Source organism: Geotrypetes seraphini, chromosome 5 (genome assembly GCF_902459505.1).
Source record: "Geotrypetes seraphini chromosome 5, aGeoSer1.1, whole genome shotgun sequence".
Classification (NCBI taxonomy): Eukaryota; Metazoa; Chordata; class Amphibia; order Gymnophiona; family Dermophiidae; genus Geotrypetes; species Geotrypetes seraphini.
Genome location: NC_047088.1, coordinates 268,466,762 through 268,480,740, shown reverse-complemented (window position 1 = coordinate 268,480,740; position 13,979 = coordinate 268,466,762). Strand labels below are relative to the sequence as shown.

Sequence of the window (13,979 nt, the reverse complement as noted above, 5' to 3'; positions counted from 1 at the left end):
GGGGTGTCCACTCTGTTACATATCTTGGTATCATCCACAAAAAGGCAAACCTTACCTTCAAACCCTTCAGCAATGTTGCTCACAAATACTTTGAACAGAATTGGTCCCAACACTGATCCTTGTGGTATTCTACTACACTTCTCCCTCCATATTTGCGGGGGATGTGGGCAGACAATAGGAGCAAATATGGAAAAACCGTGAATAACTTTTTATATGTTATTCGCGGTTTTTAGAAAACGTCATTTTTATTATTGAAACTGCGAATAACTTTTCTATTGTTATTCGAGGTTTTTAAAATAAGCAGCGATTTCAGAGCGTGGAGCAGGCAAGCAGCAATTCCCAGCAATTCAAAGAGAATTTAGGGCAAATAGCAGGCAAGCAGCGATTCCTAGTGATTTTCTCCATGCATGCAGGGAAGAAGCAGCATTTTTCTCAGTGCACAATGAGAAGCAGGGAAGCAGTGAATTTGTGGGAGAAAGCATGGAAGCAGCAATTTGTTGGGGGGATGGGCTGGGGGAGGGCTTCAGTGGCTGGGAGGATGTAGATGGGCTGGAGTAGGTTTTAACAGAGATTTTGGAAGTTGGAACCCAAGCACAGTACCGGGTAGAGCTTTGGATTCTTGCCCAGAAAGAGCTAAGAAAAAAAAAATAAAAAAATTTAAATTGAATCAAGTTGGGCAGACTGGATGGACCATTCGGGTCTTTATCTGCTGTCATCTACTATGTTACTATGTTACAATTTTCAGAGTGAATGGCAAACGATACACTTTTTTATCGGTACAGTAAAAGGAAAAAGAACTTTAATGATGATGTGGGGGAGTGGAGTCAGCAGCCAAAAAAATTGCGAATAAGCAAATCCACACATACGGAAACCGCGGATATGGAGGATATGTACTCACCTTTCCTTCCTCTCAGTGACTTCCATTAATTACCACCCTCTGGCCTCTGTCCATCAACCAGTTTCTAATCCAGTTCACCACTCTGGGCCCTAACTTCAGGTGGTCATGTTTGTTCAAGAGCCTCCTATGAAAAACTGTATCTCCAGAAACTCTCTGACCTCCCTCAATATCCTGGGATGGATGCTGTCTGATCCCATGGCTTTGTCCACCTTCAATTTTTCAAGTTGTTCATAAACACTTTCTTCCATGAACACTGCAGTATCCACGCTATTCTCATGTGCAATTTTGCTAGCCAGTCGCAGTTCTTCTCCAGGATTTTCTTCTGTGAACACAGAAGTATTTATTTAGCACATTTGCTTTTTCCTCATCACTCTCCACATAGTTGTTCATAGCTTCTTTCAGTCTTACAATTCCAGTTTTCATCTTCCTTCTTTCACTAATGTACCTGAAAACATTTTGTCTCCCTTTTTTATATTTCTACCATTTACTCTTTTGCCTGCGCTTTCGCCAGATGTCTCTCTCTCTCTCTTGGTTTCTTTCATTTGGTAATGTTGGAAACAACTGAAGTGTGATGGGTTCCCAAACACTGAGCTGTAGGAGAGGAAACCATGGCTGACGTGGCCATCAAGGCACAATGAAAATCATGATGATTTCAGTACAGTCTTCCTGACTAGAGGTATTGTCCCATCAGTTGGACAATCTGTCTCCAGACGACTGGGAGTAGAGTCTGGAGTAGAAGAGCATAAGTTTTTTGTTGTGGTGGAAAGTAAAGAGGTCTATTTCAAGGGTCTCCCAATCCAAGAAGATCTGCCACAAGAAAGGTGTGTTGAGAGACCACTCGTGAGGTTGAGGGAGTCTGCTCAGCTTCTCTGCTAAGTAGTTCTGTTTACCTACCAAATAAACTGCTTTGAGGAATATGTTGTAATTGCCCAGGTCCATATTTGTATCATTTCCTAGTAGTGTGGATGATACCCTGTGCCTCCTTGTTTAGAAACATAGAAACATGATGGCAGATAAAGGCCAAATGACCCATTCATTCTGCCCATCCGAAGCATACATTATATCCTCCTCTCCCTAAGAGATTCCAAGTGCCTGTCCCACGTTTTCTTGAATTCAGACTTGGAGGGGCATAATTGAAAGGAACGTCTAAGTCGATTTTTGTCTAAGTCTCAAGTTATCCAAAGTAAAAAACAGCCTAGGACACATTTTTGAAAAATACGTCCAAAATTTATTTCTTTCGAAAATCATCTAATTATACGTCCTGCCGATCTGATCGTCCAAGTCACTAAATCGTCCATCTTTATACCACATTTTCGTCCAAGTCAAAAACACCTAGAAAAAGCCCTGTTGGACATGGGAGGGGTCTGCAAAGTCATGGACTGAACACCAAGACATGGCACCTAAATAGTGGGGTACCTTACAGGACACTGCTGTGAACTTCACAAAAGGGTGCCATGTCTTCTCCTCACTACAGCTCCCTAGACCCACTTATCTACCACCCTAATAGCCCTTATGGCTGCAGAAGCCACTTATATGCCAGTAAAAAAGAGTTTTGGGGTGTATAGGGGAGTGCACATGTTTAAGTATCAATGCAGTGATTACAGAGGCTTATGGGCATGGGTCCTCCTCTCCATGAGTCCCTAACCCACCCCCAAGATGGCTTAAGCCACCTCTGTGCTAGACAACTAGGCTTTCCTATGCCAGGATGCCAGGTGATGATGGTCTGGAGGCTGAATTTTAAAGGTGTGATTACGATTTTTATGGGGTTGGGGGGGTGTCGGTGATCACTGGGGTAGTGTGTGGGAGTCTGTTTTATGTGTTTGCAGTGCTTATCTGGTGACTTTAGGTGTTTTTTTGTGACTAAGACCATGTTTTAAATGGTCTAAGTCACAACGTCTAAGTTCCGTCGATCCTGGGCTGTATAACTTTTCGGTTATACATGCTGTACAACTAAGTCTAAGCCAGCCCAACTCCTGCCCTCAACACTCCTCCTGAAACGCCCCATTTAGCTTTGGTAGTTCACGTCACTACGAAGGCCTAGGTCGTTTAGAAATATGTCCAAAACCTGTTTTATTATCGGCACTTGGCCGTATTTGGACAATGTTTGTCCAAGTGCCGACTTAGGCTGGTTTTTGGACGTTTTTCTCTTTCAATTATGAGCCCCACAGTCTTTATCTCCACCATTTCTACGCATCTACCACCCTATCCGTTAAAAAATATTTCTTTATGTTACAACATCGTGTTACTGTGCTTGGTGTATTTGTATGCTTCTGAAAAATTTTCAATAAAACAAAATTATTAAAAAAAATAAATAAAATTCCTTAGATTACTCCTGACCCTATCACCTCTTAACTTCATCCTATCCCCTCTCATTCCAGAGCTTCCTTTCAAATTAAAAAGACTCATCTCATGTCATTTATGCCACATAGGTATTTAATCGTCTCTATCATATCTCCCCTCTCCTGCCTTTCCTCCATAGTATACATATTGAGATCTTTAGGACTGTCCCCATATGCCTTATGACAAAGACCATGCACCATTTTAGTAGCCTTTCTCTGGACCGACTCCATCCTTTTATATCTTTTTGAAGGTGCGGTCTCTATAATTGTACACAATATTCTAAATAAGGTCTCACTAGTCTTATACAAGGGTATCAATACCTCCTTTTTCCTACTGGCCATACCTCTTCCTAGGCACCCAAGCATCCTTCTAGCTTTCGGCGTCACCTTTTCAACCTGTTTGGCCACCTTAAGATCATCACATACAGTCACACCCAAGCCTTGCTCTTCTGTCACGCACATAAGTTCTTCACCCCCTAAACTGTACCATTCCTTTGGGTTATTGCAGCCCAAAAGAATAACCCTGCATTTCTTAGCATTAAATTTTAGCTGCTAAATTTCAGACTATTCTTCAAGCTTCGCCAGGTCGGACTTCATGTTATTCACACCATCCAGGCATATCTATTCTATTGCAGATTTTGGTATCATCCGCAAAGAGGCCAATCTTACCTGACAACCCTTTAGCAATATCATTTATAAAAATGTTAAAAAAAACAGGCCCAAGAAAAGAACCTTGAGGCACACCACTGGTAACATCCCTTTCCTCAGAGCGATCTCCATTGATCACTACCCTCTGTTGCCTTCCACTCAACCAGTTCTTGACCCAGTCCGTTACTTTGGGACCCATCCCGAGGGCAGTCAGTTTATTTATTAGACGTCTGTGTGGAACACTGTCAAAAGCTTTGCTAAAATCTAAATACACTACATCTAGCGCAGTCTCTCTATCCAAATCTCTGGTTACTCAGTCAAAGAAATTGATCAGGATGCACCAGGAAGTGGAAGGCTCGCCATTGTGATGAGGAGATTCTGCCGGCTGGAGGAAGTAGGCCTCCCTCCGGCCGGCTGTACTACAAAAGGTTCGGGGGTGTCGTTGATGGGAGGGAGGTCATGGGTTTGGAGGGGGTCCCTCCTGCCTATCAAAGTTAGGGGGGTTCCTTCGGGGGTTCCGGAAGGAGGGAGTGGGCATCCCTCCTACCAGGGGGATTTCGAAGGGGGGTTCAGGGGTGGCAGCAGGAGGGAGTGAAAACCGCCCCTGCCATGGACAGTCTGGGGAAGGGAGGTGGCAGGAGAGAATGGGCATCCCTCCTCCTGTGGATAATCTCAGGGGTGGGGTTCCCTGCTGCAGCTGCAGCCGCTCAACAGATCACGGCAGGAATATTCCCTTGTTGCAATCAGCTCAGTGGCCACGTCTATTAAATAATTATCAACATAGTTCAGTTTGATAACATATACAGAGTGCAAAAAGAAACCAACATACAAAACTTTATTGATCCCAACCTACTCCTCCTCCCACCCAGGTCAGTTGGGCTAAAAGGACACACCAAGCATTCTTGCTCCCTCCCCCCCACCCATAGTATCACTGACTTTTCAGTATCACCACTCTCCAGCTGAGTAACCCAACATTTTCAGTGTCATTCCTTCCAGAATATTCTCCTCTCATAATCGGTTTCACTTTTCATTCCAGAGCAGCCCCTCGCACACAATCCCCCTCCGCCGTAGTTCGCATCCACTTCGGGGTTACAGGATCCGAGGCAACATGGCTTTACAAAAGGTAAATCGTGTCAAACGAACCTCATTGAATTGATTGGGTGACCAGAGAGCTGGATTGAGGAGGATTGAGGACATATGTTAGATGTAATTTACTTAGATTTCAGCAAAGCCTTTGATATGGTTCCTCATAGGAGGCTGTTGAACAAACTTGAAGGGCTGAAGTTAGGACCCAAAGTGGTGAACTGGATTAAAAACTGGCTGTCGGACAGACGCCAGAGGGTGGTGGTTAATGGAAGTCGCTCGGAGGAAGGAAAGGTGAGTAGTGGAGTCTCTCAGGGTTCAGTGCTAGGGCCAATCCTGTTCAATATGTTTGTGAGTGACATTGCTGAAGGGTTAGAAGGAAAAGTGTGCCTTTTTGCAGATGATACCAAGATTTGTAACACAGTAGACACCGAAGAGAGAGTGGAAAATATGAAAAAGGATCTGCAAAAGTTAGAGGAATGGTCTAATGCCTGGCAACTAAAATTCAATGCAAAGAAATGCAGAGTAATGCATTTGGGGATTAATAATCGGAAGGAACCGTATATGCTGGGAGGAGAGAAGCTGATATGCACAGACAGGGAGAGGACCTTGGGGTGACAGTGTCTGAAGATCTAAAGGCGAAAAAACAGTGTGATAAGTCAGAAGGATGCTGGGCTGTATAAAGAGAGGCGTAGCCAGTAGAAGGAAGAAGGTGTTGATGCCCCTGTAAAGGTCATTGGTAAGGCCCCACTTGGAGTATTGTGTTCAGTTTTGGAGACAAAACTGACAAAGGACATAAGAAGGCAAAGGACGTAAGAAGACTTGAAGCGGTCCAGAGGAGGGCAACGAAAATGATAGGAGGCTTGCGCCAGAAGACGTATGAGAGACTGGAAGCCCTGAATATGTATACCCTAGAGGAAAGGAGAGACAGGGGAGATATGATTCAGACGTTCAAATACTTGAAGGGTATTAACATAGAACAAAATCTTTTCCAGAGAAAGGAAAATGGTAAAACCGGAGAACATAATTTGAGGATGAGAGGTGGTAGATTCAAAGGCAATGTTAGGAAAAGCACAATTACTTACCGTAACAGGTGTTATCCAGGGACAGCAGGCAGATATTCTCACATGTGGGAGACGTCATCTACGGAGCCCCGACGCGGACAGCTTTTCAAGCAAACTTGATTGAAGATTCAAGTTTGCTGTGCTGCACCACGCATGTGTGCCTTCCTGCTCCACTAGAGGGCGCATCCCCTCCTCGTGGTCTCCAGTTCACATAACCAGCAAAGAAGCCAACCTCGGGGAGGAGGGCAGGTTGTGAGAATATCTGCCTGCTGTCCCTGGATAACACCTGTTACGGTAAGTAACTGTGCTTTATCCCAGGACAAGCAGGCAGTATATTCTCACATGTGGGTGACCTCCAAGCTAACTAAAAAGGGACGGAGGGAAGTTGGCAATTCAAGAAAACAGATTACGCAAAACCGACTGGCCAAAACGGCCATCGCTCCTGGACAGAGTATCCAGACAGTAGTGGGAGGTGAAAGTATGAACCGAAGACCAAGTGGCAGCCTTGCAAATCTCCTCAATAGGCGTTGACCTGAGGAAAGCTACAGAAGCTGCCATCGCTCGGACCCTATGTCCCATTACTCGACCATGCAGTGCGAGACCAGCCTGAGCGTAGCAAAAAGAAATACAAGCAGCTAACTAGTTGGACAAGGTGCGCTTGGAAACTGGGCGTCCCAACCGATTAGGGTCGAAGGACAAAAACAATTGAGGAACCGTCCGATGAGACTGAGTGCGTTGAAGATAAAAAGCTAACGCCCTCTTACAGTCAAGTGTGTGAAGCGCCACCTCGCCAGGATGAGAGTGGGGCTTGGGAAAAAACACCGGCAGAACAATGGACTGATTGAGATGAAAATCAGACACCACCTTAGGCAAAACTTAGGATGAGTGCGGAGAACCACCTTGTCATGATGGAATTCAGTAAAAGGCGGGTCCGCCACCAATGCCTGCAGCTCACTAACTCTTCGAGCAGAAGTGAGTGCAAGCAAGAAGATCACCTTCCAAGTGAGGAATTTGAGATGACACTTATCCATAGGCTCAAACGGAGGTTTCATAAGTTGAGCCAGAACCACATTAAGATCCCAAACCACAGGGGGAGGCTTGAGAGGAGGATGGACATTCAAGAGACCCCTCATGAAACGAGAAACCAAAGGATGAAGGGAAAGGGACTTCCCGTCAAGTTGCTGATGGAAGGCAGCAATCGCACTAAGATGCACCCGAATAGAAGTTGTCTTCAGACCGGAATGAGACAAATAAAGCAAATACTCCAGAACCGAAGACACAGGAACCGACACAGGGTCGAGATGATGAGACGAACACCAGGACGAGAATCTTGTCTACATCTGAGAGTAGCAGAGTCTAGTTGAGACTTTACGAGAAGCCTCCAACACCTCCCTGACTGACTGAGACAAAGGAAGAGAAGTCAGGGGGAAAGGAACCAAGCAGTCAGATGTAGAGACTGAAGATTGGAATGTAAAAGCGAACCCCGACTCTGAGATAGCAGAGAGGGAAAAACAGGTAGAAGCAGAGGTTCCCTGACGCTGAGTTGAAGAAGTAGGGAGAACTAAGGCTGGCGAGGCCACCGAGGAGCAATCAGGATCAGAGTGGCTCGCGCAGACTTGATATGTACAAGCGTCCGCAGGATCAGAGGAAAAGGCGGAAACGCGTAGAGGAACTTCCCCTTCCAATCGAGGAGGAAGGCGTCGGCCTCGAGACGATCCGGGGAATACATCCGGGAACAAAAGAGAGGCAGTTTGTGATTGACGGGGGAGGCGAACAGATCTATCTGAGGTGTCCCCCACCGCTCGAACACCTGTCGCAAGACCCGAGAGTGCAGCGACCACTCTTGCAGCTGTAGAAGGCGGCTGAGCTTGTCCGCCAGACAGTTCCGCTCCCCCTGAATGTAAACCGCTCGAAGGAAGATGTTTTGGGAAATCGCCCACTCCCAGAGACGAAGAGCCTCCTGACACAGGGACCAGGACCCCGTACCCCGTTGCTTGTTTACATAATACATCGCCACCTGATTGTCCATATGGACGTTCACCACCCGGTCGTGAAGTAGGTGCCGGAAGGCCACAGCTGCTAGATAAATGGCTCAAAGTTCCAAGACGTTGATGTGACAGCGACGGTCCTCCGCTGACCACATCCCCTGAGTGTGTAGCCCGTCCAGATGAGCCCCCCAAGCGTATTCCGAAGAGTTCATGGTCAGGACCTTGTGGTGCGGAGGGGCAAGAAAGAGCAAACCCCTGGAAAGATTGGAAGAGTTGGCCCACCAACGGAGCGATCGTCTCAAATAAGGAGTCACCTCACGGGACCGGATATCGGGTCCCGGTCCTGACGCCACTGAGAGGCCAACGTCCACTGAGGTATCTGCAGATGTAGTCGCGCGAACGGTGTGACATGGACGGTAGAAGCCATATGACCCAGCAGAGCCATCATGCATTTCGCCGAGACCGAGGCCCGCAGCGAAACCTGCTGACTCAGACTGACCAGCGCCTCCAATCGAGGAGGAGGAAGGAAGCACGGCCCCGATGAACTGCAAGGACTGAGAGGGGCACAGCTGGGATTTTGGAAAGTTTATCTCAAATCCCAAACCCTGAAGGAAGATAATAGTCTGTCGGGTCGCTGAGATAACCCCCTCCCTGGACGGCGCCTTGATCAACCAGTCCTCCAGGTAGGGAAATACCTGAAGACCCTGGGACCGCAAGGCGGCAGCGACCACCACGAGACACTTCGTGAAGACTCGAGGGGATGAGGCCAGACCAAAGGGGAGGACCCAATATTGCAGATGGTACTCTCCCACCTGAAAACACAGAAACCGGCGATAAGCAGGATGCACCGGAACATGCGTGTAGGCCTCCTTCAGATCGAGGGAGCAGAGCCAATCCCCCTCGTCCAGCAAGGGATAAAGAATCGGAAGGGAAAGCATCGGAAACTTTACCCGCACAAGGTATTTGTTGAGGTGTTTCAAGTCCAGAATCGGGCGCAGGTCCCCTGTCTTTTTCGGGACCAAGAAGTAACGGGAGTAAAAACCCCGCCCCCGTTGACCAGGAGGGACCACTTCCACCGCCCGCAGGCAAAGAAGATCTCGGGCCTCCGAGAGAAGGAGGGACAACTGTGCACGATTGGGAGTACACGCGCTTGGGGGACTGTCGGGAGGAAGCTCCCGAAAGTTGAAAGAGTAACCTGAGGATATCACGCCCAGGACCCATGCGTCTGATGTAAGGGCTGCCCAACGAGGGTAAAGGGCTCTGAGACGGCCCCTGATGGGAAGAAGGCCTGACATTTGTGCGGAGGGGGCCCACCCCCATCCGCTCACCCCGTCAAAAAGACTGGGACGGCTTGGCAGCGGCGGCTGGTTGGGACTTGGGCAAGGCTGATGCCTAGGCGGAGGCCGAGAAAACGCCGGCGTAGACTTCTGCGGATAGCGGCGCGGAGGGGCCCGGAAGGGTCTCGACGAGGACGGCTTCGGCTTTGGTCTGACCAATGAAGCAAACGACTTCTCATGCTCCGAAAGGTGCTTCGTAGCCGCCTCAATGGTGTCATCGAACAACTCCTTGCCTACACAGGGGAGGTTCACCAACCGATCTTGCAAATTTGGATCCATGTCGACCAGGCGCAGCCAAGCCAGCCGACACATGGCCACTGCAAAGGCGGAGACCCTGGACGAAGGCTCAAATCCGTCGCATGCCTCATGAAACAGATGGAGCCACAAAGTGGAAAAATCCTCCAGGAGCAGGCCAAACGCACCCCGGCGGGAGGCTGGCAAGTCCGCCTGGAAATCCGCCAACAGTCCAATCAGATGCTTAAAATAGGACGTGAAGGTAAAGGCGTAGTTCAGCACCCTAGAGGCCATCATGGAGTTCTGATAAAGCCTGCGGCCGAACCTATCTAAGGTCCTGCCCTCACGACCCGGAGGGACCGCCGCAGAGACACGGGAGGGGTGAGACTTTTTCAAGGACGATTCCACCAGCAACGACTGGTGGGACAGTTGCGGGTGCTCGAACCTCGGACAAGGAACCGTGCGATATTTCGACTCCATCTTAGAGGGGACAGCCGTCACCATATAGGGAGTCTCGAGGTTCCTGATAAAGGTTTGCCAGAGTACAGGGTTCAACGGCAGCCTGAGGGACTCTCTAGGCGGAGAAGGCATATCCAGCTCCGCCAGATACTCCTTGGAATACCTAGAGTCCGATTGGAGGTCCAGGTCAAGCGCCCGACCCATGTCCTGGACAAATTTGGTAAAGGACGGCCGGGACGTTCCCCGAGCCTCAAGCGACGCCGCCGAGCGAGACTGCCTCGGTGCAGAAAAATACGGGGAAGCCTCTCTAGAGTAACGAAGCTCCCGCTCCGTAACGCGCTCAGAACCCCAGGAAGCACACAAAGAGCGCTCTGGGGTCGAGGACCTATGTCACTTCGAGGAGCCCCTCGGAGACACCGCCGGGTTACGTGACACCGACCGATGACGGGTCGGAGACCGGTCCCCGAACTCCCTCGGCAAAAGCCTCGAGCCTCGGACCGGAGCCCCGGACTGAAGGGGAGTGAGTAAGAGCCGAGGGTTAGACAGAGACAACTCCGTAACCTTCAGCGGTCCTCCAGCCCGAGAAGTCGGGGAGCGACCCCGCTTCGGAGGGGAACTTTGGGCCTTCTTAGAACCCCTGCCCGAGGTCTCAGCGTGCCTCGAGCGATGCTTTGCCCCGCAAAGCCCCGCAGGGGAAGAACGCCTCGAGGCCCGGGGCAAGGAGTCCGAGGATGACGATAGGCGCCGAGACCGGCGCACCTTGCCCCCAGGCGCCTCGATGCGAGGCTCAGGCTGGTCCGGCGCACGCAAGGTCGGGGCCGGGTGAAGATGGGCCAGCGCAGTGGACAGCTCCGACGAGATCATCGCCCGGAGCATGTCCTGAAAGACTGGCACGGACAGCATCGACGGCATGTCCGAGGCCGCAGTGCACTCCACCGAGGGCGACCTCGATACAGAGTATTCCCTTGTGGTGGAGGCACGTCCCGAAGGCTTAGAGGACTTCGTCGGAGCCACAGGCAAGGAACTCCCACCATGCCCGGCCGGCATCCCCGAGGCTGGCCTCTTCGCTGGTGTGGAACCTGTTGGAGGAAGAGGGGACTTACCCAGAGCCGAGGACTTCATCAGACCCGAGGCCTTCGGGGCCGAGTTTCGGGGCGGGGCCGGGGTACCCGAGGCCGAGGTCAAGGCATGGGCCGAAGCCGAGGCTGGTCGACCGCAAAAAGGTCCGTCATACGGGCCTTACGCCAACGGAGGGCCCGGTGCTGAAAAGTAACACACCGGGGGCAGGACTCGGTGGGATGATCAGCCCCCAAACACCAACGATGCACCAACGATGCGGGTCTGTGAGCGAGAGAAGCCGCTGGGACATAAGCGGACAAGGGCCGGGACATAAGCAACAGAGCAGGCCGCGGCCAACGAGGCAACGCGGCCGCGACAACCCGGGAGCCCCCGGGCAGTCAAAAAATTTGCGAAAGAGAAAAAAACAATAAACACAATGAAACACACGCGCACAGTGACTCTCCGGAGGAAAAATAAGAAAGCCGCGGTGCTAGAAGGCACTTTGGGCAGAGACCTAAAAGTACAGGACTTTGTGGCTCCGCGGAAAGAAACGAACTGGAGACCACGAGGAGGGGATGCGCCCTCTAGTGGAGCAGGAAGGCACACATGCGTGGTGCAGCACAGCAAACTTGAATCTTCAATCAAGTTTGCTTGAAAAGCTGTCCGCGTCGGGGCTCCGTAGATGACGTCACCCAAATGTGAGAATATACTGCCCACATGTGAGAATATACTGCCTGCTTGTCCTGGGATATTTCTACTTTACGGAGAGGGTGGTGGATGCCTGGAATGCGCTCCCAAGAGAGGTAGTAGAGAGGAAAATGGTGACTGAGTTCAAAGAAGCGTGGGATGAATGCAGAAGATCTAGAATCAGAAAATAATATTAAAAATTGAACTGAGGCCAGTACTGGGCAGACTTGCACGGTCTGTGTCTATATATGGCTGTTTGGTGGAGGATTGGCTGAGAGGGTGTAGATGGGCTGGAGTAGGTTTTAACGGAGATTTCAGCAGTAGGAACCCAAGTACAGTACTGGGTAGAGCTTTGGATTCTTGCCCAGAAATAGCTAAGAAGAAAAAATAAAAAAAAATTTAAATTGAATCAGGTTGGGCAGACTGGATGGACCATTCGGGTCGTTATCTGCCATCATCTACTATGTTACTTGATCTTCCTCATGTCCAACTCTACACAGTGTTTTCCAGAGCCTCTTGTTCTCTTTTCTTGGTACTTAGTCTAACAATAGTCTATCCACAGCATCCCTTTCAGGAAATGCTTGGACTTAACTGCCTAACGGGACTTGACATACTGCTTTTTCTGTGTGATTACAATCAAAGCAGTTTACATATTTTAGGCAGGTACTGATTTTGTACCTAGGGCAATTAAGTGGGCTGTAGTGGGAATTGAACTCACGACCTCAGGGTGCTGAGGCAGCTGCTCCAACCACTAGGCCACTCCAACACTCCAAATGTACAGTACATGACATAAATAACTGTTCTTTACAGCCTGCCTGCTCTCTGAAGCTGAAAGCCTCACTCACTGTGAATGACAGGAAACAATGGAGCAGCAGGAGTCGCAGCTTCCAGTCCATGAGTGCTACTGGTGCAGCTCTTCTCACCTGGTTTGGCCTCCTCTCTGCTCTTGCAACAAAGGAAGTTATATCATGTGATATCTGGAAAAAAAAAAATTAGCAGACCGTTTTTTTAAAGAATACTAATGTTATGCATTTGTGATTCATGCTCTTAGCTTCTCAAAATGATGAAAGGATTAGTCACTTCATTTAACAGAGTTTTTGGATCAGTTTCACATTTTGCATTACTCTCAGTCAAAATTTCTTCATTGTACAGTACTGAAAAATAATATCTTTAATAAATAATATTGGAAGATTAGGTTCTTACTTTTAATAATCTTCTTTCTGTTAGTCCCCAGAGGATTTTGTACCACAGGTGTTCAATCCCAGCCTGCGAACCGGATCTTGTAGAAATCCAAACTTTTCCTGCATGTGCTCCTCCACTTAACTGAGCCATAATAATAATAATTTTATTTTTTATATACCGCCCAACCAATAGTTCTGGGTGGTTCACATCAAGAGAACTTACATTTCAGTGAATATATTTCAATGAAAATACAAAGTCAGAGAATATAACAATAAAATTAGCATACAAATCTTTCAAACAGCTAAGTTTTCATCGACTTTCTAAATCTATATATATATATATATAAAATCGGAGGTATGTATGTGTGTGTGTATGTGCCGCGATCACGCAAAAACGGCTTGACCGATTTGAACGAAACTTGGTATGCAGATCCCTCACTACCTGGGATGATATGTTCTGGGGGTCTCGCGGCCCACCTGCACACGTGGGCGGAGCTACAAACATAAAATCAGATTTCACCCATTCATGTCAATGGAAAAAAATGTAAAAAGCTGCCATTCTCACAGTAATTCCAACTACCTGGGATGATATGTTCTGGGGGTCTCGCGGCCCACCTGCACACGTGGGCGGAGCTACAAACATAAAATCAGATTTCACCCATTCATGTCAATGGAAAAAATGTAAAAAGCTGCCATTCTCACAGTAATTCCAACTACCTGGGGTGATATGTTCTGGGGGTCTCGCGGCCCACCTGCACATGTGGGAGGAGCTACAAACAGAACATCAGATTTCACCCATTCATGTCAATGGAAAAAAAGTAAAAAGCTGCCATTCTCACAGTAATTCAAAAACGGCTTGACCGATTTGAACGAAACTTGGTATGCAGATCCCTCACTACCTGGGGTGATATGTTCTGGGGGTCTCGCGGCCCACCTGCACACGTGGGCGGAGCTACAAACATAAAATCAGATTTCACCCATTCATGTCAATGGAAAAAATGT

The 13,979-nt window shown here is 48.7% G+C and overlaps 1 protein-coding gene across 3 annotated transcripts in view; it reads right to left on the bottom strand.

The window, feature by feature from the left end:
- Nucleotides 1-13,979, bottom strand: part of GLB1L (galactosidase beta 1 like) — a 390,615-nt gene that overhangs the window by 303,140 nt on the left and 73,496 nt on the right. For all 3 annotated transcript variants that reach the window (XM_033946517.1, XM_033946520.1, XM_033946519.1), the window contains exon 3: nt 12,642-12,773. In XM_033946517.1, the coding sequence (XP_033802408.1) occupies nt 12,642-12,692 (51 nt within the window). In that variant the 5' untranslated portion in view covers nt 12,693-12,773. The remainder of the gene's footprint in view (nt 1-12,641; nt 12,774-13,979) is intronic.